Raw genomic sequence first — 27538 nt, 5'->3', positions numbered from 1 at the left:
AAGGAACAGTAGAATCATCAGTCATCAAAGTTCAACATTTCTTCTTAGAGAATAAATCTCAATGACATATGGCTCTTGATCTAGTGCCACCAGCTGGTCAAACTATCCACATGTTCAACACTTCTTGTATATGAGCCGTGAATTGTGGTCATGTAAGCAAGCTAACATACTGTGTTTAGCATGCCAAATTATAGCCATGAACTGAGTAATGTAAAGTTTACACTTATGAAAGCCAAGTCTAACAGTCATGAGTAAAACAGTCAGAATGATGAAAATGATTCTGAAGCACATGGTGTTAAATACAGAACTCAACCCGCTCAGCTAGCAGCTTAATGTCTTCAATTACATCCTTGATTATTATCTCTGAAGTGGTTAATCCACCACTAACAGGTTAACAGTGCCGTCCTACGTCTCCCGTCTGTCCTTTCTACATCATATCTAGGACAGAGTGATAATGGACAGAAAAATCTAATAGGGTCACTTCCACAAGCACATACTTGCACGTACACAGAGACATGACACATCCAGGTTATGAGAGTCATACAAACAGATTCTCAGCAGAGCAGTGTCCCATTTCTTTATGTCCTTGGTGGCCTGAGCTAATTTTTTTTTCTCCACACTACGTAGTTTAACCCTCTCTCCTCAGAAAAGGCCAAAAATACACTTGACTATCTTGTTCTGAGGTAATAGCAGGACTATCTTAGGATGCCTATTTTTATGCAGCTGCTCTTCAAACTGTCAAAGTCATTGCTGATTAATGATTAATGGAGCCGTTCTAGTTAGATTGTTAGTATCACAGTTTATTTTCAAAATGTATCGATACAAGTAACGATTAAAATGTCACTTGAGGTGTTCAGACCTCTAACTTCTGACATGTGTTTGTTTGTGTGTGTATGTCTATCCAGTCATTTAGGTCCCTGCCTCAAAAACCGCTGTCTGTTGATCTGACAGTGGAGGAAGGTCAAAGGTTAAAGGTCATCTACGGCTCCTTGTATGGTTTCCACGCCATTGATGTTGACTCTGGAACACCATACGACCTCTACCTGCCTACACATGTAAGAGCCTCCTTAATATACATAATATATATAGTTTTTGTAACATAATTTAATTAAACGATAGAGAGCAATTCTTCAAAGAAAAGAAATCCTCCTTCCTCTGTTATTTTCCTGATCTGTAGATATAACCCAGGATAAACAATAACAAGAGAAAAAAAAATGGAACAAGATCCAAAAAAAAAAAAAAAAAGATTGATAATTATTTATTATATTATCACAACAGCAAAAGTTAAAGAGTTAAAGTAAATTTTTACTGGTAGGGAGGGTTTGTAAGTCATCAAAATAATAATTTAATTTGCCATTTTGATTAAGTGACTGATGAAACTTAAAGGAAAATTTAGATTTTCTCCTACTTAAAGGTTGCATATGTAAGAATTTGAAGCAATTTACATATAACCACTTTTTATTGTCAGTAAGTGAACTGATTGTAATGTAACTTAAAAAATGAGGCTTCCTCTGTTGCCTTTAACAGCCTTCAGACTGATTTCTATGTAAAGTTTTCCAGGAAAATCCAAACAGTGTGACAGTCATGCTCACTCACGAGTGTCTTGCCACTCTTGCTAACATTAGCTTAGAGATGGAGTCTACTGAAGTTCATCTGACCAGACAGGAATGTGACAGACGTTGGAGGAAGACCAGGATCACCATCAGCTGACAACGTTTTGATTACATTTATAAATCACTGACATTTTAAAAATCCTATTTCAAAACACATAGTCTTAGTCAATTTATCGTCTCACATAGCCAGATCTATTTGTGCCAGCACTGGAGAGTCACATACAGTCACATGCTGTCTAAAATATAATTTATAGTTAAACTATAATAACAGTGTAACTTTTGTTACCTCATCTATTAACGTGATGCCGGTAATCGTGGTCAGTCTAGTTTTTACCATCCCTGTCAGTCTTAACCAGGCATCTAAGAGACATGGAGGATTTCCAGCAAGGTAAAATTCTGCATAATATTGAAGTTACCAAAACTCTTCTAGTGAAAGACTGTAGCTAGTAAAACTATTTTGGTAAATCACAAGAATTTGCCTGTTTGTCTGTCTTGAAAAACAGATTTTTGTAAATTGCCTTGAAGAAAGTTTTAGTCAGTAATTAAGAAAGACACTTTGTGGAAACTGCATAATTCATCCACAAGTTGATGTCCCTCCATGCAAGTGCTCCTCACATCTCATGTGTCACTGAACATTGTCCCTCACAGACCAATATGAATAAAAATAAGAATTTTTAAAATTATTTTATCACAGTAAATGAAGTATTTTAATCTCTAAGATCACTGGGGCTGGATACATTTTGTAGCAACTGCATATGAAAAATCAATCTAGGCAGTGTATCTTTTTTTTGCTATACATTTTTTTCTGTCCATCAGCTGTTATCTCTATATTCATCCATCTCACCTCTCTCCTCTCAGTCTCTCAGGATGCTCTCCTCCTCCTCCTCCTCCCACTCACAGTCTACAGATGTCAGTCATTGCTCTCCTTTATTTCTCGAGTTTTCCTCTTTCCATTTCCCTCCTCTCTCCTCCCACTCAGTCTATAGCTGTCAAACACTTTTCTTTTCCCCTTTCATCCATCTCTTCATTTTCCTCCTCCCACTCTGTCATCCAATGTGGCATTGTTCATTTGCTCATTTTCTCCTCATTTTCATCTTCTCTTTTTATACATTTACCAAACTCTATCCCCCTCTCTCCCCTCATCTCTCTCTGTTCAGTCCGTGGGCAGGTAGAGCTGACAGCAGAATGTTGTGACTCATGTTCACATATCTGTTCAGACATGGTCTCTATTAGCCCTCATAAGGTTTGAATTTTCAGTTAAAACTGTAGAAATTGATCTAGTGGACCCTGGGTCAGAAGACATTTTTGTGGACGTTCAGATCTTTAATAGGTGTTCTTGATGGTTATAGACCAGTCATTTGATTTATATTATAGTGAAACATTTACTTGCTTGTTGGTTTCTATGGATTGGATGTACATGTGGGCAATAGTTAAGGAGCAGTCCACAGATTTTAGATAGTTGTTTATATCCTCTGAGTCTGAGGAAATAACCCTCATGATGTAACAGTGATACATGAGGTTGTCTCAGTTTGGGATTGGAGACTGCAAGTATTTACCAACTTGGGGATGTGGACATTACAACTGAGACATACGCTAAGTCTCAGTGGGCTTAATACAAGAGCTGCCAAATATCTTTCTATAAGTATATCAGGATGTTCCGGTACTGAGTGTTTATGTCTTTATACTTCTGTTTTGTCCTAAATATAGCATGTAAATCCAGAGCTCAGTGTGGGTGGTAATATTTGTGAGTTTCCCTGAGTTATAATGGCTTATGGACATCTGTAAACTTAAACTTTTTCCATCTCTAAAAAGGTCTGTGCAAATGAATCTGTGTCTTTGAATGTGAACAAATCGCCCACTGCCGGTACAATTAGAGATGGAGCTGGTCATTTTGTTTTCTCTCCTCTGCTGTATGTGGGCATGTAAAACTCACTGTAGCCTCTGGTGAGTCATATTCACATTCAGATTCTGACACAGCCTGTTAAATATGTTTTTAACAAGAACTGGAGAAGCTTGAGGCTCAGGATAATTACACTTCAGATTTGAAACATTTTTGCTTTTCTTATGTGAAGAGTATAACCAGCGTTTCTACAGTAAAGTCTTTAGTTATTTGTCTTGATGGTTCATATACCAACTGTGAACTGTGAGCTTTAAAGGTGTGCATACATATGGTGCTGAGCGGGTGGCTGGAGAAATGTTGAGAAATGTTAAACATGTGGTGATCCACTGTTTCTCAGTTCAGGTGTGCTCTACTCATCAAGTCAACCCGATGTCTCTTTTTATGTCTTGGTCTCATAGTTTAAAGTTATATTCCTTAAGATTTGAAACCTTGTTGATTTGATGGTTGCTGGTGGTGTAGTGTAATGCTGCAGAATTCTTCTTCCAGCCTGCACTTTGTTAGAAATACAATCAGGGTCAACTGGTGTATCAGTTTACAGTGCAGCCAAACAAACTTGTGTTGTTTTAATAAAGACGCCGGTCAGTAATCTGCCCTTCACCATCATGCCATGAGCAACTGCAATCTGATTTCATGCTGCACATGGTGCAAGCTGTTTTCCTCACAACAGCAGGACACAGTCATGTTTACCTAGCAGCCTGTCACCTGCAGCTCTGACTGTTCATTACTCCCTACAATATTTAAAACACACCCACTCTCAAAACTGACAAATACTTGGGTTTCACATGACCGTTTCACAGTAAAGGCCACACTGTGTTGTACTTTTAATGTGGAGGAATGTTTGGTTAGCATTGGTTAGCTCTCATATGGTTGTAGGAGATGTATATTACAAACAGTAATGCTGGATTACATACATGCATTGTCTGCTGTGAATCACAGCAGACATGCATGAGAAACCGCTTCAGATTGTTCTGGGTAATGCTGGACTCCACGACTAACAGTGAAAACTACTATACTACTACTGCTATGTAGAGATGGATACAAAATATAAATATATTGAATTACTATTGCAGAAATAATGATTACCGTAATAGTGTCAAACATAGGGAAAATCATGAGGATTTTATCAAACAGATAAACTTTTGTGACTCAGTAGTTGCTAGATGTGAAGTTGGGGGAAGGGAGCAATGAAATCTGTAGACATGAAAAGCATGTGATAAATATTTAAGAACGAATTGCAGTTAATGTGTGATTTAGTCAGCTGACAACACGTTAATATGCCTGCAGCTCCGACAGTAATTGTTTTACACTTGAGACGTTGAAATACTTTGTAACATGAACTTGGATAAAGGAAATTTCATCTTCACTTGTTTCCTGTCTCTCTAGCTAACACTCTTTTTTCTCTGTGCATAGGCTCTATCTAGAGTTTTCAGGTTGTACGTCCGTCTGTCCTATTCTTGTAAACACAGTTTCTTCTAATTTGGTTCAAACGTTCACTTGACCTCACAAAACGCGTTTTCAGCAGTCTGAATGCAATATCTTGGGAACTCCACAAGGGAATCCTTTCAGATTTGGCACAAATGTCCATTTGGACTCAAGGAACTGATTACATTTTGGTGGTCAAAGGTCAAGGTCATTGTGACCTCACAAAACACATTTTTAATGTGATTTCTCAAGACCACCTTGTGGGGATTTCTTCAGATTTGGCACAAACTTTAACTTGATTTGGCCAGAACTCAAGAATTAATATGCTAATTATAACACAATTTAACTCAAATGACTAATAGGATAGAATGATGAAGTGATGACATTTTATATCCAAAAGGTCAAACTTCATTGTGACATCATAATTCTGCAAAAACACTTTTGGACATTATTAACACTGTAACGCAGGAAGGGGAGATTATGACCATGTTTCCTGCTTTACTTGGCTGCTTAGTGGAGGTGTACAACCCGAGGTGGCAATTCTAGTCTTATTCACATTCTTATACCTTTCTTTCACTCATTCACTCACACATGCAAATACACACACACAAACACACACACACACTGTCCCAGCTACGTCTAATGTGTGCTACTTTCAATAAGCAAAGGGGACATTGGAGCAAGAGAGGGAGAGAGTCAGACGTACGAAGAGAGAAATAAGCTCTAAAAATACACCCCTCCCGTCCCACAATCATTAACTGTGTGTGTGTGTACGAGTGTGTGTCCTGACCTGTTCTTGCTCTTCTTGAGTTTTTTTCCCTCTCTCGTCCTCTGGTATATTAAGCGAGTCTGCACACAGCTGCCTACTACACCGGTGCCTTATACTGCTACTGCTACTGCTGCTGCTGCTGCGATATCATTTCAGCTCTCCAGCCTTTCTGCTTTTTTCCTTTTCTCTCTACATTTACATTCGACACTCTCACACTCTCTCTTTTAACACTCTCTCTTCCAACACTCTCTCTTCCAAGCACACACACGCACACACACACACACTGTCAGCTACGGCGCACTTTCTAACCCACTTACTAATACTTCAACATGCTCATAGTTCACTTTCTTTTAGCGCTCTTCACACTGCTTTCTTCGTAGCACACTCATTTACACACACACACACCTTCTCTTCTTACCTGCACATCTTCCCACACACACACCCACTGGCATCAACAGTAAAACACATTCACACACACTCAAACACTCATTTCTATTTCCTCATCACTGTCAAAAGTAGTTCACTTCTTCACAAACGCAAGCCTAACCCACATACACTCACTTCCACATACACAATGCACTGCTCACCCACTTAAAGAAACACACTCACACTCACACACGCGCACACACACACACACACACACAAGCATCTCCCATTGTTGCCTGCAAACTATGTAACGATGCTGATTCCGAGGCAGAGGATTAAGATTGCGTTGCGTCTGTGGATGCCTGTTCTGATGCTCAGGATTGTGGTGGCTCACACTCTGGTAATGTATGAAACGCTCACGTAAAACTATATTAACCCACTGAGTGTGATACAGCTCAGAATACTGCCAGACTGTTAACATCTTTTTATGTAGAGGAGGCTTTGTTGTTGAAGGGATTCCCCTGTGGGTTAGGCTGTGAGCTGCTGCAGAGCTTAATTCTTGGTAGGTTTTTTCTGGCAGAAACATGTTGCCGGTTTTTAATCAGATGCTTATGTCTCTCTTCTTGTTAAAGAATTTTCTTCTTAGAAAGAAATCAATGAACTAGATTTCTGCCAAGTAATTGCTGATTGCTGCCAAGTTTTCTTCATTTTTTTTTAAATGTTGCTGACCAGGTTTCATGTTAGATAAACATTTCTGAGAAATAAGAAATGTCTCTGAACTCTTCAGATAAATGTTTTTGCACTAGCACTTTAATGACTTTAACCGGTTAGATTAACATCTCTGAACTGGTAGATTAACGTCTCTGAACTGGTTAGATAAACGCCTCTGAACTGGTTAGAGAAAGTTTAAAATTGTACAGTTAAACCTTAGATAGTGGCTGGAGGATAAAATCTTTGATTTGTTGAACTGAAAGTTTTTCCTAATAATAATTTAGGGCTTTAGTATTTGATTGTTTTCGTAATTTGGTCACATCTTCCACACATAGCACTGGAATTTATAATGAAATGACCTTCACGCTTAAGTCAGGGATGTTCAGTTTTATGATAAAGTCTCATCTTTGAAAGAAGTATCACATCTTTCCATTCTGAGAATTCCCCTGTCAAACCTCTTTTTGTGTCTCTTTTCCTGACACTTCTCTATACTTTCAACTGTCTTCCCTTTGGTTGGTTGTAATGGTGTTTTACCTTGTTCTTTGGTTCTACAACTGTAAGTCATCATCAGATAATATCTGAATACTATAAAAGACTGACAACTGTTCTGTCAACTCTCAACTCAAAACATCGAAACACATTGAACTGTTTCAATTAGCAATACATTCATGTTTGTTGTTTATCTTATAAACCCTGTGTTTGTTTCACAGATCCAGGGCTCCATCCGTCCCCATGCCATCATCATTTTGCCAAACAGCGCTGGAACAGAGGTTCTGGTTTGCTACGAAGACGAGGGCGTCTACATTGACACCTACGGCCGCATCACCAAGGATACAGTGCTGCAGTGGGGGGAGATGCCTGCATCAGTCGGTAGGTTTTATCCATACACACAGACACAAGAACCGCACATATTGGTACACAGGCATGAAGTCAGTCTGATGAACTGATTCTAGCTGTCCTGAGCACTGAGAACCTACCCTGAACCAGACTCTATGGAGACAGATTTGGGAGATGGTGGGCTAAAAATAAAATGGTAGAGGTTCTGTGTGTGTGTTTGTGTGTGTGTGTGTGTGTGTGTGTGTGTTGTGTCCAGTAGATGGGTCATTATTCTAGCTTAAGGACTGTATGTAGAAAATATACATATTTACACACACACATTTATTTTCTACAGGTTATAGGTATCTTCATTTGTCCCCCCCCCCCCCACTTTCTCTCTCTCCAGCCTACCTTCAGTCTAACCAGGTGATGGGTTGGGGAGAAAAGGCCATTGAACTGAGGTCTGCCAACACAGGAAACCTGGAGGGAGTTTTCATGCACAAAAAGGCCCAAAAACTCAAGTTTCTTTGTGAAAGGAATGACAAGGTAGGACCATCTAAAACCACAACACAATTCAATCATTATCAAATATCATAAAGTATGAAAAACCTTAAGTTCAGCAGTAAAACAAAGTTGGACTTACGTGTTAAGAAGGCTATAGTACATTGTTTAAAATGTAACAAATATAAATAATAAATCAATAATTAGAAATTGTAGTTTGGTGTAAAAAAAAATGACTGAAAGTAGCCTAAGAACTCTAGTAAGTGGACTTTGAGGTCAAAAATATGAGGGTAAGATTTTTGTCACCTACACTACCTAATAATCTAACCTCAAATACTGAAATCGACAGCAACATTGTGGCTAAACCTGAATGTCTCTTGCTGCAGGTGTTTTTCGCCTCAGTGCAGTCGGGAGGCAGCAGTCAGATTTACTTCATGACTCTTGGACAGAACTCGCTGTTCAGCTGGTAATGACTGAACCTGTGAACTGTGGGATCAATTGGTGATGTCTGCCTTCATTATTCTGAGTTCTCCTTGTGATGCCTTTTTATATTTGAGCGGACTGATGTTGGTCTTCATTGGCAGTTGATCCATGCAAGGATCAACTAAATACTCCTGGATCCATTACTTTTGTCTAGTTTCCATGTAAATGCACGAGTTGAGCTGATCATGACTTCAGCTGCAGCAAAAATGCTTGAACTCATCACTCCGTCCTTGACTACTGAAGCCTGGATAACTGCTCCTTCAGCAGGTCCTTTGTGCAGCAGCACAAAAATCTGGATCTAATATTCAGTGAAAAACAGCAAAGGTTCACTACCACCTCACCTGTCCATGAAAGAGTTAAAAGGTACCAGTGTCAGCATCTGAAATGTGTAACGAGCATTTTCACACGCCTGATCTCCATAGTTACCTGGAGCTGTCTTTCCTGGACTGCAAACTGTCACTGCACCACTGTGGCAAAAACTCATTTTGGGTCTTGTTTGATCAAAATCTTCCGGAAGCTGATTGTGAGGTGATTCCTAATGAACACCAGATCACTGGTCAACATCTGGCCTCAAGATTCCTTTACTCATCTGTCAGCACTGGAGACCACAGCAGTCCGTTCAGTTTGCTCCACATTCAGCTCATCTCTCCTGGACCAGTAAACCCTTTCTTCTTGATGTAAAGGACTCCATTGTATCAGTTACTCGGCTTATTATGTGTACATCAGTTGTTCACTCTTATTTGATTGCCTGCCTGTGGCGTATTACTGGATCCACTGCTTCCTTTTCATCTAGACAGAGAAAACTAGAAGAGCAGAAGCTTTTCATCAATGTTATTCCCTCAAAGGACATCATCTAGGCATTTTAAAGACCGGGTTGGGGCCAAATTATGGGTTAAGTAGGACAGCTACTGTATATCATTCACATTTGTTGCTATTCTTTGACCGAGGTGAAAGTTTTTTCTGGGTGACAGTGAGTCAGTATAACGCATCATCATCATAGATCCAATCAGTTCTGTTTAACTTTATCTTTAGCTGTAATTATATTGTCAATGCAAACCTCATAATAAGGCCAAATGTCAGGATTGAAATGTAAAAGACATAGTTCTCTTAGACTTTTTATCACATCATTTCTTTTCCAAATTATGAGCAGTAAGGCATCAAATTTCTCTGCTGAGCCAGAAATCCGTTGCCAATTAAGCAAAAAAAATTTTCTTGGGATTGACTGGGACCAGTCCTCTTACTGTAGGAATTAGTTTGTGCATTCACTCTATCACAGATCTGGACCATTTTGTTTTAGTCTAATTACTATATAATAAGGACCTGAAGAGCCTTTTACTCTACAGTAGGAGCCATAATTGTGTAATGGTGTACAGCACAAAACAATTCCACTTTAACAGGAAATAAATGCTTTTCTGTTTTCTTGCATCTATTTTGTACAGCTTAGGATGTATATAATCTTGTACGATGCACTGTTTTCTAAATATTGTATAATTGACAAGCCATCTTTATGTATGTGTACAGAATTATAGGCTTATGAATGTGAAATTCCACCCAAAACAGAGTTCATACATGTTACGTCCCTGATCTTTAAAGGTTTGTGAATGTGGACTCGAGCTACTGACAGTGAACTTGAAGGCTCATGTTCAAGTTTACCAACCTGACCTGAAGTGTTCAAGATCAAATTATGTATCGTGTGAATTCTGTTTTGTGGTTGATTTTCTCCTAACATGTATAAGTCAGGCTCTTTGCACAATGGCCTCTTTGTACATGTTTTCTGTAATATATCATACTTTGACATGATTTTTATGTTTCAAAGTGGGAATTGTTTAAAGCCATTCTGCAGTCAGTATTGAAGAGATTACTGCTAGCCTTTGGCTTTAGATCTATATCTTACACTACCCAACATGGGATGCACACTTGTTTTTGATGGAACACCTTGAGGATTTATTTTTTTGTTGACCCTGAATATGAAGAGATGCAATTAGTGGGGCTGATAAAGTAAAAATGCCCAATTGGATAATATGTAGTCTGTTAATATGTTTTGTCATTTACACGAGCTTCAAAGCAAGAAACCAAAGATCAAGGTTTTGATGTTTTGGCTTCCTTGAATCTAACTGTGTGAGATACTTAAGATGCTTACAAATCGTAACTGACCATTCAATTTGACATCTGAATAATGTTGGAAAGATAAGGAGTTGACAGAAATTATCTATATTTGCAAAACTCTTGGGGTATATTATTATATAATGTACAAAACATGCCAATCAACAGATCATCACAACAAAAATATATGCAAGTTAATGTTGCTAGCATTCTTATATTTAATAGCCTACATGTATGTTTTATACAGTGCTTGGTTTTGTAAAAGTGAAGAAATAATTGGTTATTACCTTCAAATGTGAATTTCCAATTTGTTTATTTCTGAATCAGTTTCATATCATTTTTTCTTCATCAGATTTGGCTTCAATAGCTGGCTTAGTTATTCTCTACATTGTATTTACTGTTGAGTTTTGTGGTGTCAAAAATTGCGCCATATGTTTTATATTCAGTGATACTTGGAGTTTGAGTTTTTTTTATGGTCTTGATAGAAATATTGCAGCTGGTTCTGTGAGAATAATTTAAACTGGTAAATGAACTTTCTGATCATGACTGTCTTATTGCTAAGTTGCTACCAAAACAGCGGACCAGATAGCTAGTTAACATGGCTACAGCGCATGGAAATACAGGAATATAAATTCATTTTGACTGACCAACAGATGCAGAATTGCGAGCTAACGTCAGCTAATTGTTTCAGGACTATGCGAACTAAGCTAACTAGTTTGAAATCATATACAGAGTTTCTAGTTAGCTTGTGGCTAAGATAATAGTAAATCTTGGCTAGCAAGCGAGTTAAAAGTTCGTCAGCTGTGTAAAGTCTCCACAGAAGTTACACAATATGACTCTGAACTATTTTTCACATACTTCTGTACCCTGAGGTACCCTGTACATCCTACCTACACCCTCTACAAATAGATGTTATTCCTATACTCATATCGTTTTCTCTCTGGAGCAGGACATATATTTAGAATCAGGCACTGTGCTAGTTTGTGGTCAGATTTTGGTCAGGTCTGGTCAGTTCCCGGGATCCTGAGCAAGACCCTGGATGTTAGAGTCCACATCGGACAAAAGACCAGACCAAACCTAGTCCTGAACTACCACAGTGCTTCCACCATCTGTCCACTGCACAGGAAGTAGCCTGTATTTGCTGCACTCTTCCTTTCAAGGCACTCTGACCACCAACAGCACAAGTAGTGCTAGAAAGCACAAAAAGTTAATTCTTTAAAAAAAATTAACAAATTAGTTCTTTCATTAACTGGCTTTTTTGATTAGTCTCTTTAATTATTGCTGTTTATCCAGTTGACAGCTGATTATGTTGTGCAAAGTCAGAATTTATATGAATGTTAATTGCAATTTAGTTTCAAGTCCCTGCTATTTAAAGCAATAATGTATTTGTTTGAATACCACTGATATAACTATATTTAATTACATTACAATGACAGGTTTTATCATGAGTTGGACTTTAACCTGTTCTTCAGTTCAGTCAGTTTACCACCCTTATACTGCCCAGGCCTGGTCTATGTTGTTTGTACTGTTATGAAAATACGTTTATTTTCTCTGTACGGCTCCACAAAAAAGTAATTACAGTAAAACTGCTGTTTGTCCAATATATTACACTTTCAGTGGTGAGTGTGTTGGTTTTTAAAATGTGTATCTTTGTTCATCATGCATCAAGAAACAGCACAGAAATCAGCTCTTGTGCACCCAGTGTTTATCTGGGTTGATCCAATGAGGATATTTTTGTGATTTATTAGATCCTAACTTCTGTCTTCTCCTGCACTTTGTCTTCATGTGCTGAACATTTGACTGTAACTCTGTCACTAATGAGAGAGAGAGAGAGCGGTGCACTTCCTCCTACACCTTCCACTGGTTAAGATGATGACAGATTCTGTTTCAGGCTCGCTGTGACTCACTTCTCCAGCTCTCCCACCAACTCTTTTTCTCTCACTTTGTCAACACATCTCTTCTCTCTGCTGCCTGATATTCCCTCTGCTGCTTTTGCTCGGGTCTCTTGTCTACCTATCTGCATTTTTCTTGCTCTCCAGCATCTCTCACCATCCTCCAGCTCTTTGTTCTCATGTCTTATTCTCTTCATAGCTTTCCTTTGTCTCTTGTTCTCTCATATCAAATCTTTCCATCCACCCCCAGCCCAGCTGAAGGACCCTTCAGCCTTTTCAGGAAATGTTTGATAGTGTCACTGGATTGGCCAGGGATGGGAGAGTATTTTTATTGTGTTTCTGTTACTCACTTTTATTTAGTTACGTCATGTGGGAGTTGAAGGAGACTACACTTTCAGAAATGCACTCATATGACGCAGGCAATCATGCAGTAAATATTATGTTCCACAACAAAGGTCAGCCTCATAGATATATTTTGTGCCATGTCTCAATATTTCATATTTCTTAGCTGCTGCTTAGCTCAGATTTATTCCTTTAAATCACAACATTGCCCATCTATATGCCATCAAGTAATGCAGCCTAATTTACCAATTTAAGAGTATCAAAAACAAAAACCACAACAACAACAAAACAACAACACAGAATTGGCCCAATCCTGTTTTATTTTATTTTTCTTTTTTGCTTTTGCTTTTTGTTGAAGCAGGATTATCCTTTAAAGACTGTGTAATTTGTGGCAGATACATAATAATGGTAAATGCTAAAACATAGTGTAACAATAGCACAGGTAAAAAAAAAAAAAGTATTAGTGACCTGACTCAGTACTGTCATGTACTTATCAAAATCTGTTTAAAGTTTGCTAACATTAGCCACTATAAACTATTGGTCATACCGGAGCAAGTAAGGCTGTAGAGACGGTCACCTGAGTGTATTGAATTGATCAAGGGTGTATTTTATCACTTATTAATTAACAATTACATTTTCAAGAGTAGGAATTTGTATTTTCTTCTTTCAAAAGTTGCACAGTTTTTCTTTAGGTGCTACAACTGTTATTTTCCAGCCTGTGTATAAGCATGAGTCTGGATGAGCTGTGCAGAAAGTGTTTGTTTGTGTGGGAGGGTGTGATGTAGATGGTGAGCAGGTGTTCAGTCTGCAAGGGAAGGAAAGACAGAGTTAGAGGAGGTAGCTGGGGGTTTGTGTCAGGTGTCACCTCATAGAAGGAACACGGATGTTGTTTTAGAGCCCAATTCCACAATTTAAAAACTTAAAAGAGGCTCTGTTGTAAAAAATGAATAAATAAAATCATTAAATACTATAATCCTGGAAAAAAAAAAGATTTTATTGAGTGCACCAACAGAGGCAGTGATGGAGCCAGTATTTTAAAAGCGACATCAGACTGCACTTGTGGATTAAGAAATTATAGATAATGATGGCTATGATGAGGAGAGGGAGGAAGAGGATGTGAGGATGTTATACAGAGACAGTGATCATGATGAATAGTCTTCTTAGGTTTGGACATACATCTTTACACCAACACTTATCCATTGGCCAAATGATTCCTGCTTGATAGCACCAATTGTAAAGCACCTATAGGCTGATAGTGATCTTTAATAGACTAGTATTGTCTGTTGATGGGTGATATTTTCCAAAGGATGAGATTTAGCCAACAATTTAGAACTAATGTCAGTATTTTGAGGTTATTTTCAATGTAGACACACAGGACAATTATGATGAAAATCCAATGAAGTTGAGATTATATAAGACCGGATATTATATAGATATATATATATTCAAGAAGATATATTTCCCTTTGCCAGTTCATTTTATTTCTGTACCTTTGTAAAGATGATTCTTTTGTAACTTTTTTTGCACTGGACCTGTGTTTGATGCATCATATACTGTACCCCTCCTGCTTTGAGAAGAACACACACTAACTTGTGTTTCCATGTAAAGACGCAAAAGACAGTGAGATGACAATAAATACGTTGAATTGAGTCATGTGTTCCTGTGTTTGCTTCAAAGGTCATAATGACACAATAGTTTTTTGTTTAATCCTCCCACAGCTTCATTTCAACACTGACTGGTCAAAAAACCTTTAATCCAATTAACTCCTGAAACACTGACACAGTCTTTGTCTGTTTAACACACTGCGTCTGTCATTGAGACAAAAGATGCTACACTTGTCGCTCTTGGTGCAACACCATCACCAACACTGCCCGTGTCTGAAGCATCATACTGCACTGCACACCATCGGGTTTACTTTTTCTCTTCTGACAGTTGTGGGACTTTTGAGTCTGACCTTAAAAAGAAATAGAAGCAGCACAGGCCAAGATACTGACTTGTGGTCCCTATAGAGTGCTGCAGGAATGAGTCCTAAAACCCGGAAATTAGTTAGCATTTTAGCACTTTTAGCACTCTCTATTTTCCACATAATTAGTGTCAGATTACATTGTTCTTTCCAGAATTGCTTGTAAACTATTCAGAAATTATGGACCATAAAATATTTTTCTTTTACACATTTAGAAGAAATTTTCAATAAGTGAATGCTCCATAATACAGTGCTGCAGGAATAAGTCCTGAAACTTGGAAATTTGTTTGCACTTTAGCAGTTCCAGTTCCCTCATCTTGAAGTCTATGGGTTTTTGGTTAGATAGCTGAAGCTCTGGTTAACACAAGCTCAGGACGTTTTCACCTTTTATTCCACAACATAGAATACATCAGTAAATACCCCAGTCGAAATTTCTCTAAGCTTTTCATGTATGAAAGGTATGTATAAAAGGCCGGTTGCTAACAAGTAGCTAAATGAGACTACAGAGGTTGTTGAGGACGTTAAACATCACGGCAAAAACGATCTACTCACCAGGCCACAGTTACAGCCGCATTGTGTTTATACTCACTCTTTTGCAAACTATTACTAACTTTGTAAGAGGAAAGCCTTAAACAGAGAAGGTCAGAGCTAAATTAAACTGCAAGCTGGAAGTTTAGTGGTGGTGATGTTGAAGTCATGTGACCGTGGTGTAGTTCATTTATGGCTTAACATAAGCTTTTTACTTCTGGTGACTGTGGTGTTAATTGGTGAAGATTATCCTGCTGAACAAAACTAAAAGTATCATAAACTTTTGTTTGTCACAGATTATTATTATTATTATTATAATCAAACGCCCATTAGCTTTTTGTCAACGGAACCAGGATGACGCTAACATCCGGGTTAGCCTACGTAAATACATCATCCCTGCAGCACTGTATTATGGCTCAAGCTCCAAAAATGCTGGATCCTACAATTCCCATAATGCATGTAGATAGAATCTTTAATTGGACTCTAGCTGCCTGTTAAACGTCTTCAGAGAAGAGCTTTATGAACCTCACTGTAGATAGAGTGATCTTGGTTGAGGCCTTCAGTACTGGATAGTGAAGTCACTGGTGCAGCCTTGAGGGCAGAGCCTGAACACACAGTCGTGCTTCATCACCCTCTCTTTCAGACACCGTCTAAATCTCTTCCTGGAGCTTTTGTTTCTTCAGGACCACACCACGGTGAGAGCTGGTTGTCATCCACCTACAACCACAGTGGACAAACTGAACACAGCTGCTTATCTCAGAAGACACAAGAAGGCGGGAGTCCATCTCTCCAGTAATGTCGTAAAGGCCCTCTTTTCTACCCTGGAGCATCACCACACAGATAGCATACTGAGAGGGGCTTAATGTGAGGTTGTGAGTACTTGCAAGTAGATATATGTCTGCTTGTTTGTGAATGTGTACTGCAAGTCTGCACACCTACTGTATATACTTAACAGGTAGCAAGATACATCCGGCCCGTACTTAGGCAACATGCTTGTGTTTCTTCTGGCCCAGTTCACACCCTGGTTCCACAGCCCAAGTCTAGCCCATATATAGCCTATATAGCCTTGTCAGATGCATCTGGACCAATTCTGAGGCCTGCACTGCAAATTTTCTGGCTGTCAGCCCACACCAGATGTTAACAGCCGGAATCTACCCAGATGTGTAAGTATATGGGCCAGACTTAGGCCATGGAACCAGTGTATACTAGGCCAGAAGTTTCACTTTGCTATCTGGGATGTGCCTTTATGTGAAAAGATGTATCATGAGCATTTAGATAAAACCCACTGTTCTGTCATTTGTTGAAGCTGCATTATTTATATTAACAATGGATCAATGTTTAAAGTCAAAGATGTCACACATATCCACAAAAAAGGATCAAACCACTTGGCTGCTCTCTCTCTCTCTCTCTGTCCTTCTCTGCCTCTCTCTTTCATTTCAAGGGGTCTCATGTATCCCCTGAAGACTCGCTGGCACCAGGCGCAGGTTTCCTGGCCCCTGCCTCACACTTGGATGAAGTTAGGTCATCAAACCTCCAGCAGTGACGCCCCACCCACCTTTTCATCTTCTGAAATTTAGTGCAACAAGTGATCTCTCTGTTACCCCAGGTTATTCAGGATTCAACATGTGCTGTAAACCCGGGCCACACAGAGACAGGTGGAGCACGAGTTTGAGCAAATCTGAGCTTCACTCCTGTTGCCATCAACTTGGAACTCTGCAGTGCGTTCGTCACTGTTGACGAACATTTTTACTCTGCTCTAAATTTGCTCCTTCAGTACCCCTCCAACTGACCCCCACCCCCAAGCCTCAGATTCCCTCCTAACCCAATTCCAGCACCACAACCCCCCTCAACACACACACACACACACACACACACACACCCCTGCCTGTGTGTGTGTGTGTGTGTAAATGTGTGTGTCAGCTCGCACAGAGCAGGGAGCGTCCGGCAACCAAGCCATGACTGGCAGCCACACAGTCACATAGTAGTTTTGCATTTAGCATTTGGATCATTTACACTTCCTGTTGGATCAATACATTTGTTGTTGTTATTATTATTTTTATTTTTTTGTCCTGCTGGGAAAAGGCCCGACAGGTAAGGAGGGGCACATTTTGGGTGAAGTTCTCTACAGCTGGGCTGAAGCTTTGTGTGAGGTGCAGGAAGGCCTGTTTTGCATGCACATGGCTGGATCAGCACTTGAATTTTAACTATTAAACACAATTGCTCCGTAAAGGAACCTGTCAGATCTAGTTTACACACCAGATCTTGAACTTTTGCTGCATATATCCAGACCACAAAGTTTACAGAGAGTGGAAAGTTTATAGAGTATGGAAATTCAGGAGAGAAAGGTTTATACAAAGTTCTCTGCTCTTTGTTTTGATTGGGAGAGGGAGAAAAGTCAAAGTAATCAGATAATCGAATGCTGTAATTCAGCTGGTCAGGAGCCATGAGTTTCCTGATACTGCATGTTATCGATACTGCAGGCAGGGCTGGATGAGTTTGCAGTCAGAAGGAAGAGGACAGCTGAGATCTGTCTGGGGCTAAATTTATGCTGTGTCATGTGTCCATGTGCCTGCTATCTATCTATCTATCTATCTATCTATCTATCTATCTATCTATCTATCTATCTATCTACCTACCTACCTACCTACCTGCCTGCCTGCCTGCCTGCCTGCCTGCCTGCCTACCTTCCTATCTATCTATGTATGTGTTGATGTAACTGTATATGTGGGTTAAACAGTACGTGTGCACATGTATGTCACCCAGGATGCAAACTGTCCACATCAGAGCTCCAAATTGTTGCAGTGGATGAAAAATCTGTTACATCCATTTGGTAGTTTAAAGGGTTGAGATGAAAAAAAGCGTGTCAGTTACATAGCCTGCAGGGTGAGGCAACACAAGACATACCAGCCAAAGCTGAGTGGGTGGCAGAGTCGGTGAGGAGGGGGGTTTCACAGTGCAAGCCTGACGTGCCTGTGTGACGCTGTGTTCAGCCACTGAGCTCTGTGGTTGGTGGACACAGAGATCAGGTGATCCAGTCCAGGCTAAATCGGTCCCCCAGGCAGACGAGTTGAGGGAGGTAGGAGAATTGTAGAGGTGGAGGTGGAGGAGGAATTCCTCTTTTCCACCGATAGTCCCTTTACTTCCCAGTGAACATTTGAATTCACCCTTTAGAGCCACATATTAAAGCTGCAGGTGGGATTTCTATGTGATAATACAGACATCTGACTATCTCGACAGTGAAGGTGTCACCTCCCCGTCTACTGAGATAACACTGATGAACGTCTGTGTTGGTATGGACAGAAAATCTGTCCACATGACCTCAGTCACCAAAACTGATGTTTTCTCTTTCGAGCCAATCCTAGTGGCTGCAGGGATGACGTCTTTTCATAGGCTCACCTGGATGTTAGCATCACCCTGGTTCCCTTCACAAAAAGCAAAAGGGATTTTTAAGATAAAATAAGCTCTGTGACATGTAAAAGGTTGTGACACTGACACGTTTTGTTCAGCAGGATAATCACAAACTAACACCACTTTAATGATTAAATACTAATCACCAGAAGTAAAAAGCTAATGTTAATAACTAATGTTAGCTAATGGTAGCTCATGATATAAAGGAACTACACCACTATCGCATGGCTTCAACGTCACCACCAGTAAGCTTCCAACTTGTAGTTTGATTTAGCTCTGACCTCCGCTGCAAAAGCCTTTCCTCTGACAAAGGTAGCCATAGTTTTCAGAAGCGCAAGTGTAAACACAGCGCAGCTGGAAAGGTGGCCTGGTGTGTAGATTGGTTTATGTGTTCGGTGTGATGACGCTTTAAGTCCCCGACAACCTCTTTTGTCTCATTTAGCCGCTTGTTAGTAACCACCTTTTTTTATGCAGACGCGAAAGCATAAAGAAATGATGACTGAGGTATTAACTGAGGTCTCTTATGTTTTATTTTAAAATGTGAAAATGTCTTCAGCTTGTGTTAACCACAGAGGGAACTTGAACTGCTAAAATGCTAACTAATTTCCAGGTTTCAGGACTTATTCCTGCAGCACTGCATTATGGGACATTCACTTATTGAAAATTTCTTTTGAATGTTTCAATGAAAAACATTTTATGGTCTATAATTTCTAGTTACAAGCAATTCTGGAAAGAACAATGTAATCTGACACGAATTATGTGGAAAATAGAGACTATTACAGTGATACACTCCCTGTTAGTACAGCAAATTGCTAGTGTAACAGTTCTATAGCCAGTGCACAGCAGATTGGCTGAACAGACAAGCATATGGGACAGGAGAGTAGAGTTTCCAGTAAGAAATGAATTCATCATTAATTACTTCACAATTACTTGGGTTTTGATTTAGGTTTTTCATTTAAAATGAAATTTCTGTTTCCTTTAACTAATGCTAAGAAAACTGAAATCGTTAGGAAATCATTTAAATTAATGAAGTTACCATGATTTGTCTAATGCTGCTGTAAGTGGAAAACTGTGCTATCCAAGACCACATAAAATTACACTTGTTTTTAGCTAGACAACAATCCAGACACAATTTATTCCATTTGGTTTCATGGTTATAAGGAAATTTATCTGAACCTTATTATATTAAGAACTGAGTAAGCAACAACAGTATAGACACCATGAAATATCAGTTTGAAGTGAAGCAACAGTTTGTACTGACTTCAATCCAAACTGTGCTGTTTTTGGAGGGTTTTTGTTTAGAAAAGTTGATATTTTTCCCTTTTATCTATATTGTTGTGGTTGTGTTTCTGATTTGGCTCACAGTGTTATATATAGATGCATGGAGGGTATGCTGAGCATACAGAAGAGCAAAGTTTCACACCATGCATGTGTGAATTGTTCTTGTCCTTTCGATCCACGTTTGGCCTACCGGATACATGCCCAAATCCTTGGCTGATGTTACTGTTCCACAGATTTGTGAGCTCCACTGTCAATAACAGAAGAGCCCACAGGTTACGTAATGATTGCTTACCAGAAGATTTCAACACATCCAGCTCTGCTGCTAGAATGTGCCGCTGCTGCGCTAAATCTGTCCACAGCTGAGACCTGCCGGGGGTTAGAGGCTTCATGGTGTTGTATGCAGGGCTGGAATTACACAGTGGGTGGTTTGTTTAAATTTGTCAGGTTGGATTGTGGTTAGGTGTTGATGTTTGTTTCCTCCTGTTTTCTCCTGGAACACTCGAGTTCACCACATAGGACATAAGTCAGAATCTGCCTGTAGAATTTAGGAGTTTATTTCTCTTTTAAATAATGTAATATAATATTCTGTTATGCAAAGTGTATCTATGAACACAGGGAATTAATATACTATACTGAGATGTTAAGAGGATATTTCTGTGGCAACAGCTTAGAAATTACTCACCTTGCAATGTTTTCTGTACTGCCAGATTGTGAGCACCTCCCTGTGTATCACAGCTGACTGAAAGACAAAGTTCAAACCATGACTCACCGTGAACTCCTCTCTCCTGTCCTGTGAGAACAGGTCACTGAGCCTTCACAATAATAATCAACTGTGAATGTTAGCGAGGGTGCAGCCAGCTTCACTCCGTCTTGTGTAGCAGAACAGGTGGGATGGACGTCGTCCCAGGAAGATGAATGGTGTTAAAAATACCAGCCATTACACTTCATCAACATATAAACTCCAGAGGTCTGTGCCATAGCTCAAAATACTCAACTGCATTAGCAGAACATTTGTTTGTTGTGTTATGTTGTATATTTGCACAGGCTAAATTTGTTTTCTTCCTTTATAGCTAGGCATAGATATTTATGAAAATTATAAGTTGAAATCCTGAATTATTGTAACTTCAATCAAACAGAAATGACTATTAGACAGTAAAACATACTGATAAATAACATGCAGTGAACAGTGTAACATACAAACTATAGCATAGAATTCCCCCTAATTTAAAACCAGGACTGAAATGAGTTCATGTTTATATATAGATTATAGTGTACAGTATCAACACAGCTAATGCAACCACACATGCTCCCCACATACCCTGCAGAGGGTTGAGCTCTTTGTGGTGTGAATCTGGTAGTACATGTGTTTCTTAAATTATGTATGAGTGTCCAAAAGCAGCCTGCAGCTCCACACATGACTTAAGGTCACTAGTGTAGTTTATTGGGTCAGGCAGGGACTGTAATGTCCTGCAGGCAGGCAGCTGGCCACCACCACCATGAGAGGTTGATGTTTAGTTAAATGTAGGTTGTGACATTGGATGATCATGACCTCTAATGCCAACAGCATGACTTGACTTGATGAATACCAATGTCAATCAATAATAGTGAAGTAACAAAAATAATAACAGTTAATCGTTACTTTACCAAAATCCAGTGTCTTCCAAATGTCTCATGCCAACACCATCTTGACTTATAAAATACCAACACCCTGGTTGTTAGCAAAACTTATCATCTGCTAAACGTTCTCGAAACATCACAAACATTGGATTTTGACGTCAACCTGATTTTCATCTCCAACCAAAATGTGATGTCTCTCTATTATTAGAGTCATTACACTTCATTATCTTTCTGATGTGACATTGAGGTCTGCTGGTCGCACTCAGTTTGATCCCCATGGGAGCAGCAGGCTAGGGCTGATGCATTAGAATGTGTATGTAACAGTAATAGTAATACTGGTCGTTTGTTAAATGGTTTGGTGCTGCCAATTTATTATCCACCTCTGAAATGATCAACACTGCCATATTTTCAGCCACACTGCTGGCGTGGCTCTAGTGATGGCAGTGTTGATCAGTTGGTTGGTCCACTTCTTTAGTTCAGACTGAAATATCTCAACAACTGTTGCACGGATTACCATGAAATTTGGTGCCCAGAGGATGAAGCCTACTGATCCCACTTTGGTGATTCCCTGACTTTTCCTCAGGTGCTACCCGCAGAGTCGAAGTTGTCACTTGTCCAACATCTACTCACACTGAATTTAGTGCTGATATTCATGGTTCCAAACCACAAATCCTAATGAATCTGATGTGATGAAATGATGACATTGGTTTAACAGATAAGTAGATGTTATGTGACGGGATTAGGCCTTACTTGATAGAGTTACAGTTGCCTATATCTGCTACCTGCATCATTTCATACACTTAAAACCAACAGAACTTTTTCAAAAGCTGTATTTATGTGCACATTTAATGTACCCTTGTATGATATTGAGGTGATTTTGTGTGTGTTAGGATCATCTTTGAACTTGGCCACCACTTCCTGTATGTCTCTATCCATATGTTGGATGCCAGGTAGCAGATTAATTGCACTCTGTGAATGCTGCCCGTTGTCGCTGCCATAAATCTTTCGGTTATGTAACAGAGACAATTGAAATGAAGGGTTCAGCAGCAGCTGTTGTTGTATAAACAATGGGCTTCAACCAAGGTACACCCACACACACACACAGAAAGAGAGAGAGGGACACAGAGAGACACACACAAACACACCTGTTAGGACTGATTATCAGAGGGTAAAACTGGTTGTACACATTTTAAGCTGTGATCCTCTGATTTAGACAGTGTTTCGGCTGTGTTGATGTAGTGTTCTGATCCCTATATATACTGGGGCTTTGTCGTTTTCCCAAAAATCTAGTTTGAATGGAATTCGAATAGCGTGCAATTCATTTGAATGTGCACCCTCACATACACACCCAGCATATCTTTGAATATAAATCTTGCCATCTTACTAGTGATGGTATTTTTACGAGTTTCTAACAAAGGGTCCCCTGAAGCTGAGTGTGAATAGTAGGCTGTAGACAGACAAGACAAAACACTTGACTTGCACTGCTCGGTTCACATTAGATGTGCCATGCTATCTCTACCAATTCAAAATGTATAGATTTGTAAATAAAATAAAACTTAGATTTTGTCCTGACAGGAGTTTAGCCCACCAGTCCTATAGATGGCACTGTGTCTGTTTCCGCCCAGATACTCCTCCTTGGTATGAGCAAGAAGAAAGTGCAGTGTGAGCAATGGAAAACAGAAAAAGAAAAAGAATTAAAATAACCTGTCCCATATTCACTGAAAGCAGGTGCTTGGGCACATTTCAGAGTTTACAGCCTCATGGGGAAGAGCTCGATAACGTCCATGTTATATGCCGGCTTTATGTACATTTTAAGCACTTAAAGATCTGATTATGACTAAAGTGTATGTCATACAAGAGAGCTAATAAAAACAAATGAAGAAGTCAAAGTTGTCATATTGATACGAAAATATGGATGATGAAAATATTCCTTTATTCATCATTCACTCTTCTGGCATTTCTTTATTTGTGCAATCACACACAAACAGGAGTTTCTGTGTCAGCCTGCTACACTTGGACAGCTTGTGCTGTTTCCACAGTGCTGCTGGAAATGAAAGCTAGCTTAGCTATGTTTTCATAGCCTAGCCTTCACCTTCACTTGACCTCTGCCTGCACTGCAATGTTACTAATGTGCTCGATTCAAGTAAGTACTGTAAATGACATCACTCATAACACAAACTCGTTGTGCTCAGTGATCTGTGCTGCTTAATGCCATGCTAATTACAACCGACTACATCCATACTATTGTCTAATATTACTCTAATATTACTGGATGTTTGTCTGACTGCTGCATAATTTTCTTAATATGATGAAACTGCTCATGAAGTCAGTCTAACATTTGACCATGTGATCATTGTCAACTGATGTATGTCAATTTACCACTGTAGAAACAGTGGTTACATAACCTTTGAAACGAGCCACAGCTTAACAGCACACACGCATGCATATGCGCCTGTCATAGATGCACCAGAGTACTTAAACGAATAGTACTACACCTCTGATATCATATATATCTGAAATATATAGCATCATGTACTATATGACCTATTACCACTGTTTTTGAATGGAGAATCAATTTTGAATCGAATCCTGAACCCAAGAATTGAATCGAAGATTTTCTGAATTGTGCACCCCTACAAGCTAGCACAGTGTAAGACAGCTGCTTCGTACAAAGTCCACAAACAGCCTTGTCTTTAGTCAGTTACTTTTCCATGCACAGTGTAGAACTCAAAATACTTACATACACTGCTTCTCAGATGCTTTGGTTTCGTGTTTGTCTACCCAGGACGGCTTTGCTAGTGTCCTCCGTTTTTGCAGCAAACAACATAACAGTACTAACTACTTGGTTTGCCATAGATCAAGCTGATCTGATTTGTGAAGTTTTGTGAAGTTTTGCACCCTCTGCTGGATCACAAGGCAAACTACTTTAAATGGTCTGTTGTACTTATAGACTAGAAATTTTGAATTAGAACCGGTCACTGTCGTGCTAACATTAACTTTTTCCCCCACCTCGAATGAATGTTCAAATGTTGAATAAGAAGACACAGCCCTAATATATGCTTCCACAAACGAAGAGGGGAAAAGGAAAAAAATCCAAAAAGGAAGTTTAAGGTGAAACAGTTATACAAATCTGGAGTAGGGCTGAAAAATATGCAAAAAGAAAAAAAATAAGTCATATTGTGACTAGTTTGACACAAATTGCAATAGCAATGGGTCATTAACTCAGTGAGAATGAAGAAGAAGAATTTAAAAATGATGATAATGTGTTTGCAGTGGTCTATACCGAACAAGCATATTTATGTGTAAAGAGTATGATTTGTAGACCGGTGCATCTTGGTCTACAATGGTTACTAGGGTTGCACATCTCTCTGTGATAAACGATTCGATATGCATCTAGATACAGGTTACGATTCGATTCAAAAATGATATCCTTTTATTACAGACCGATTCGATACAAATCGATTCCATACAGTGTAAGAACGATACGATTCGATTCTATGGTTAATATTTGTTGTAGATATTTTATATAATAAAGAAGCCAAGTCTATGAAAGTGACAGTACAATAGTTTCTTTTTAAATATGTAAAAGACTGGCACTGGCAAAAAAAAAAAAAAACAGAACAACAAAATCACATGTCAATGTATTTATTTTTAGACATGGACCAAAAAAAAGTCTGGCTGAATCGTTGGATGGGAACTCCAGAGGTAAAAGTAGCACAGAATAGTAACAACAAACTTTGTTCGAGCTTCCCTTCCTTCTTATAAAACCCAAAAACGGTCCACACCTTGGATTTTTGTTTCCCCGATGCGTTGAAAATCTTCGGTCAGGCTGGCGCTTTCGTTCTCCACCTCCTCCACTTTCCGTGTCGCCCCTTGTTTCTCACTCATGCTAATACCAGCCAGGCAGCTGCGGCGTTTCGCGGGCAGCCTCAGCTCTCGCGTTGTTTTAGAGACCTGCCGCGTGTGTAATGCCGCCAACCGATTCAGTCTCGCGATACCTGATCCATGACTCTATAACCGATTCATCTAGGAATTCATAGATAATTCATATCAGAATCAGAATCAGAATCAGAATCAGTTTTATTGCCAAGTATGTTTTCACATACAAGGAATTTTTTCTGGTGATTGGTGCAATTGATCAGCAACAGTGGGGCTCTCTAGCCTTGTTGATGAGGCTAATAGCAGATGGGAAGAAGCTATTTTTGTGGCGAGAGGTTTTGGTCCTGAAGGACCGCAGCCTCCTGCCAGAGGGGAGTGTCTCAAAGAGTTTGTGTCCAGGGTGGGAGGAGTCAGCTACAATCTTCCCTGCACGCCTCAGAGTCCTTGAGGCGTACAGGTCCTGGAGGGACGGAAGATTGCAGCCAATCACCTTCTCAGCAGAGTGGATGATACGCTGCAGTCTATTATTGTCCCTCTCCGTGGCAGCAGCGTACCAGATGGTGATGGAGGAGGTGAGGATGGACTCAATGATGGAGGTGTAGAAGTTCACCATCATAGTCCTTGGCAGGTTGAACTTCTTCAATTGCCTCAGGAAATACATCCTCTGCTGAGCTTTTTTGATGAGGGAGCTGATGTTTAGCTCCCATTTGAGACCCTGTGTGATGGTGGTTCCCAAGAAGCGAAAATGCTCCACGGTAGCCACGGGGGAGTCACACAGGGAGATGGGGGTGGGTGGGGCTGGGCTCTTCCTGAAGTCCACTATCATTTCCACTATCTTCAGAGTGTTTAGCTCTAGGTTGTTCTGCCTGCACCAGGTCACCAGACGCTCAGTCTCCCACCTGTAGGCAGACTCATTGCCATCAGAGATGAGTCCAATGAGAGTGGTGTCGTCTGCAAACTTCAGGAGCTTGACAGACTGATGGCTGGAGGTGCAGGTGTTGGTGTACAGGGAGAAGAGCAGAGGAGAAAGAACGCAGCCTTGCGGGGATCCAGTGCTGATGGTCTGGGAGTCAGACACGTGCTTTCCTAGCTTCACGTGCTGCCTCCTGTCAGACAGGAAGTCGGTGATCCACCTGCAGGTGGAGTCAGGCACGCTCAGCTGGGAGAGCTTGTCCTGCAGCAGAGCCAGGATGATGGTGTTGAAGGCAGAGCTGAAGTCCACAAACAGGATCCTGGCATAGGTCCCTGAGGAGTCCAGGTGCTGGAGGATGAAGTGGAGAGCCATGTTGACGGCGTCATCTACAGACTTGTTGGCTCTGTAGGCGAACTGCAGGGGGTCCAGGAGTGGGTCAGTGATGGATTTGAGATGGGACAGGACAAGGCGCTCAAATGATTTCATGACCACAGAGGTCAGGGCAATGGGTCTATAGTCATTTAGTCCTGTGGGCCTTGGTTTTTTGGGGACAGGGATGATGGTGGAGGATTTGAAGCAGGCTGGCACGTGGCAGGTCTCCAGTGAGGTGTTGAAGATGTCCGTGAACACCGGAGTATGAACCGCCATATCGATTGAGGAGGCTGCTAACGATGCAGCCGTATCTCTCACTTGTTGAACCGAATATCTGGTCGCATCGGTTTATCGATCACAGCCCTAGTGGTTACATAACCACAATGCTTCATTTACAATGATATGTTGTGATACATTTTTCCTTATGCAGCCCCTGCAATTTTGGTAATGCACAAGGCCAGATTGAGATATATATAAACAAACAATTGTTTGTGTTTGTTTGTCTTGTTAATGGACACATTCATATTTAGCTGAGGTCAGAGAGTCTCTGCTGTACTCAGGAGGAGACAGAGTTTAATTTAGCCTGGAAACCTGAACCTCAGACTCCTCTGTCAGCTCCTTCTGCGGGCCCAGGATAGAGCCACATAGATAGAGCAGTC

The 27538-nt window shown here is 40.0% G+C and overlaps 2 protein-coding genes and 1 long non-coding RNA gene across 7 annotated transcripts in view; 2 read left to right on the top strand and 1 right to left on the bottom strand.

The window, feature by feature from the left end:
- LOC139605901 (mitogen-activated protein kinase kinase kinase kinase 4) overlaps positions 1 to 14567 on the top strand; it is a 68129-nt gene extending 53562 nt beyond the window's left edge. For all 4 annotated transcript variants that reach the window (XM_071457775.1, XM_071457774.1, XM_071457773.1 and 1 more), the window contains 4 exons: positions 906 to 1055; positions 7492 to 7651; positions 8004 to 8143; positions 8485 to 14567. In XM_071457775.1, the coding sequence (XP_071313876.1) occupies positions 906 to 1055; positions 7492 to 7651; positions 8004 to 8143; positions 8485 to 8568 (534 nt within the window). In that variant the 3' untranslated portion in view covers positions 8569 to 14567. The remainder of the gene's footprint in view (positions 1 to 905; positions 1056 to 7491; positions 7652 to 8003; positions 8144 to 8484) is intronic.
- LOC139605905 (uncharacterized) lies at positions 13221 to 25565 on the bottom strand. 2 transcript variants are annotated; one of them, XR_011684498.1, is made up of 4 exons: positions 24456 to 25565; positions 20781 to 20837; positions 20391 to 20633; positions 13221 to 13723 (listed from the first exon to the last, which is right to left on the bottom strand). It is a non-coding gene; the product is annotated as an uncharacterized lncRNA (long non-coding RNA). The 2 variants fall into 2 exon arrangements; XR_011684497.1 differs by having other exon boundaries at positions 20391 to 20503; positions 24456 to 25563.
- myot (myotilin) overlaps positions 17367 to 27538 on the top strand; it is a 45132-nt gene continuing 34960 nt past the window's right edge. The window contains exon 1 of the mRNA XM_071457778.1: positions 17367 to 17500. The gene's annotated coding sequence lies outside the window, so the exon portion shown is untranslated. The remainder of the gene's footprint in view (positions 17501 to 27538) is intronic.

The sequence above is a fragment of the Trachinotus anak genome, unplaced genomic scaffold (genome assembly GCF_046630095.1).
Source record: "Trachinotus anak isolate AG129_WGS33_773 ecotype Australia unplaced genomic scaffold, CSIRO_AGI_Tana_v1 ptg000021l, whole genome shotgun sequence".
Classification (NCBI taxonomy): domain Eukaryota; kingdom Metazoa; phylum Chordata; class Actinopteri; order Carangiformes; family Carangidae; genus Trachinotus; species Trachinotus anak.
This window is presented reverse-complemented; position numbering and strand designations above follow the sequence as displayed.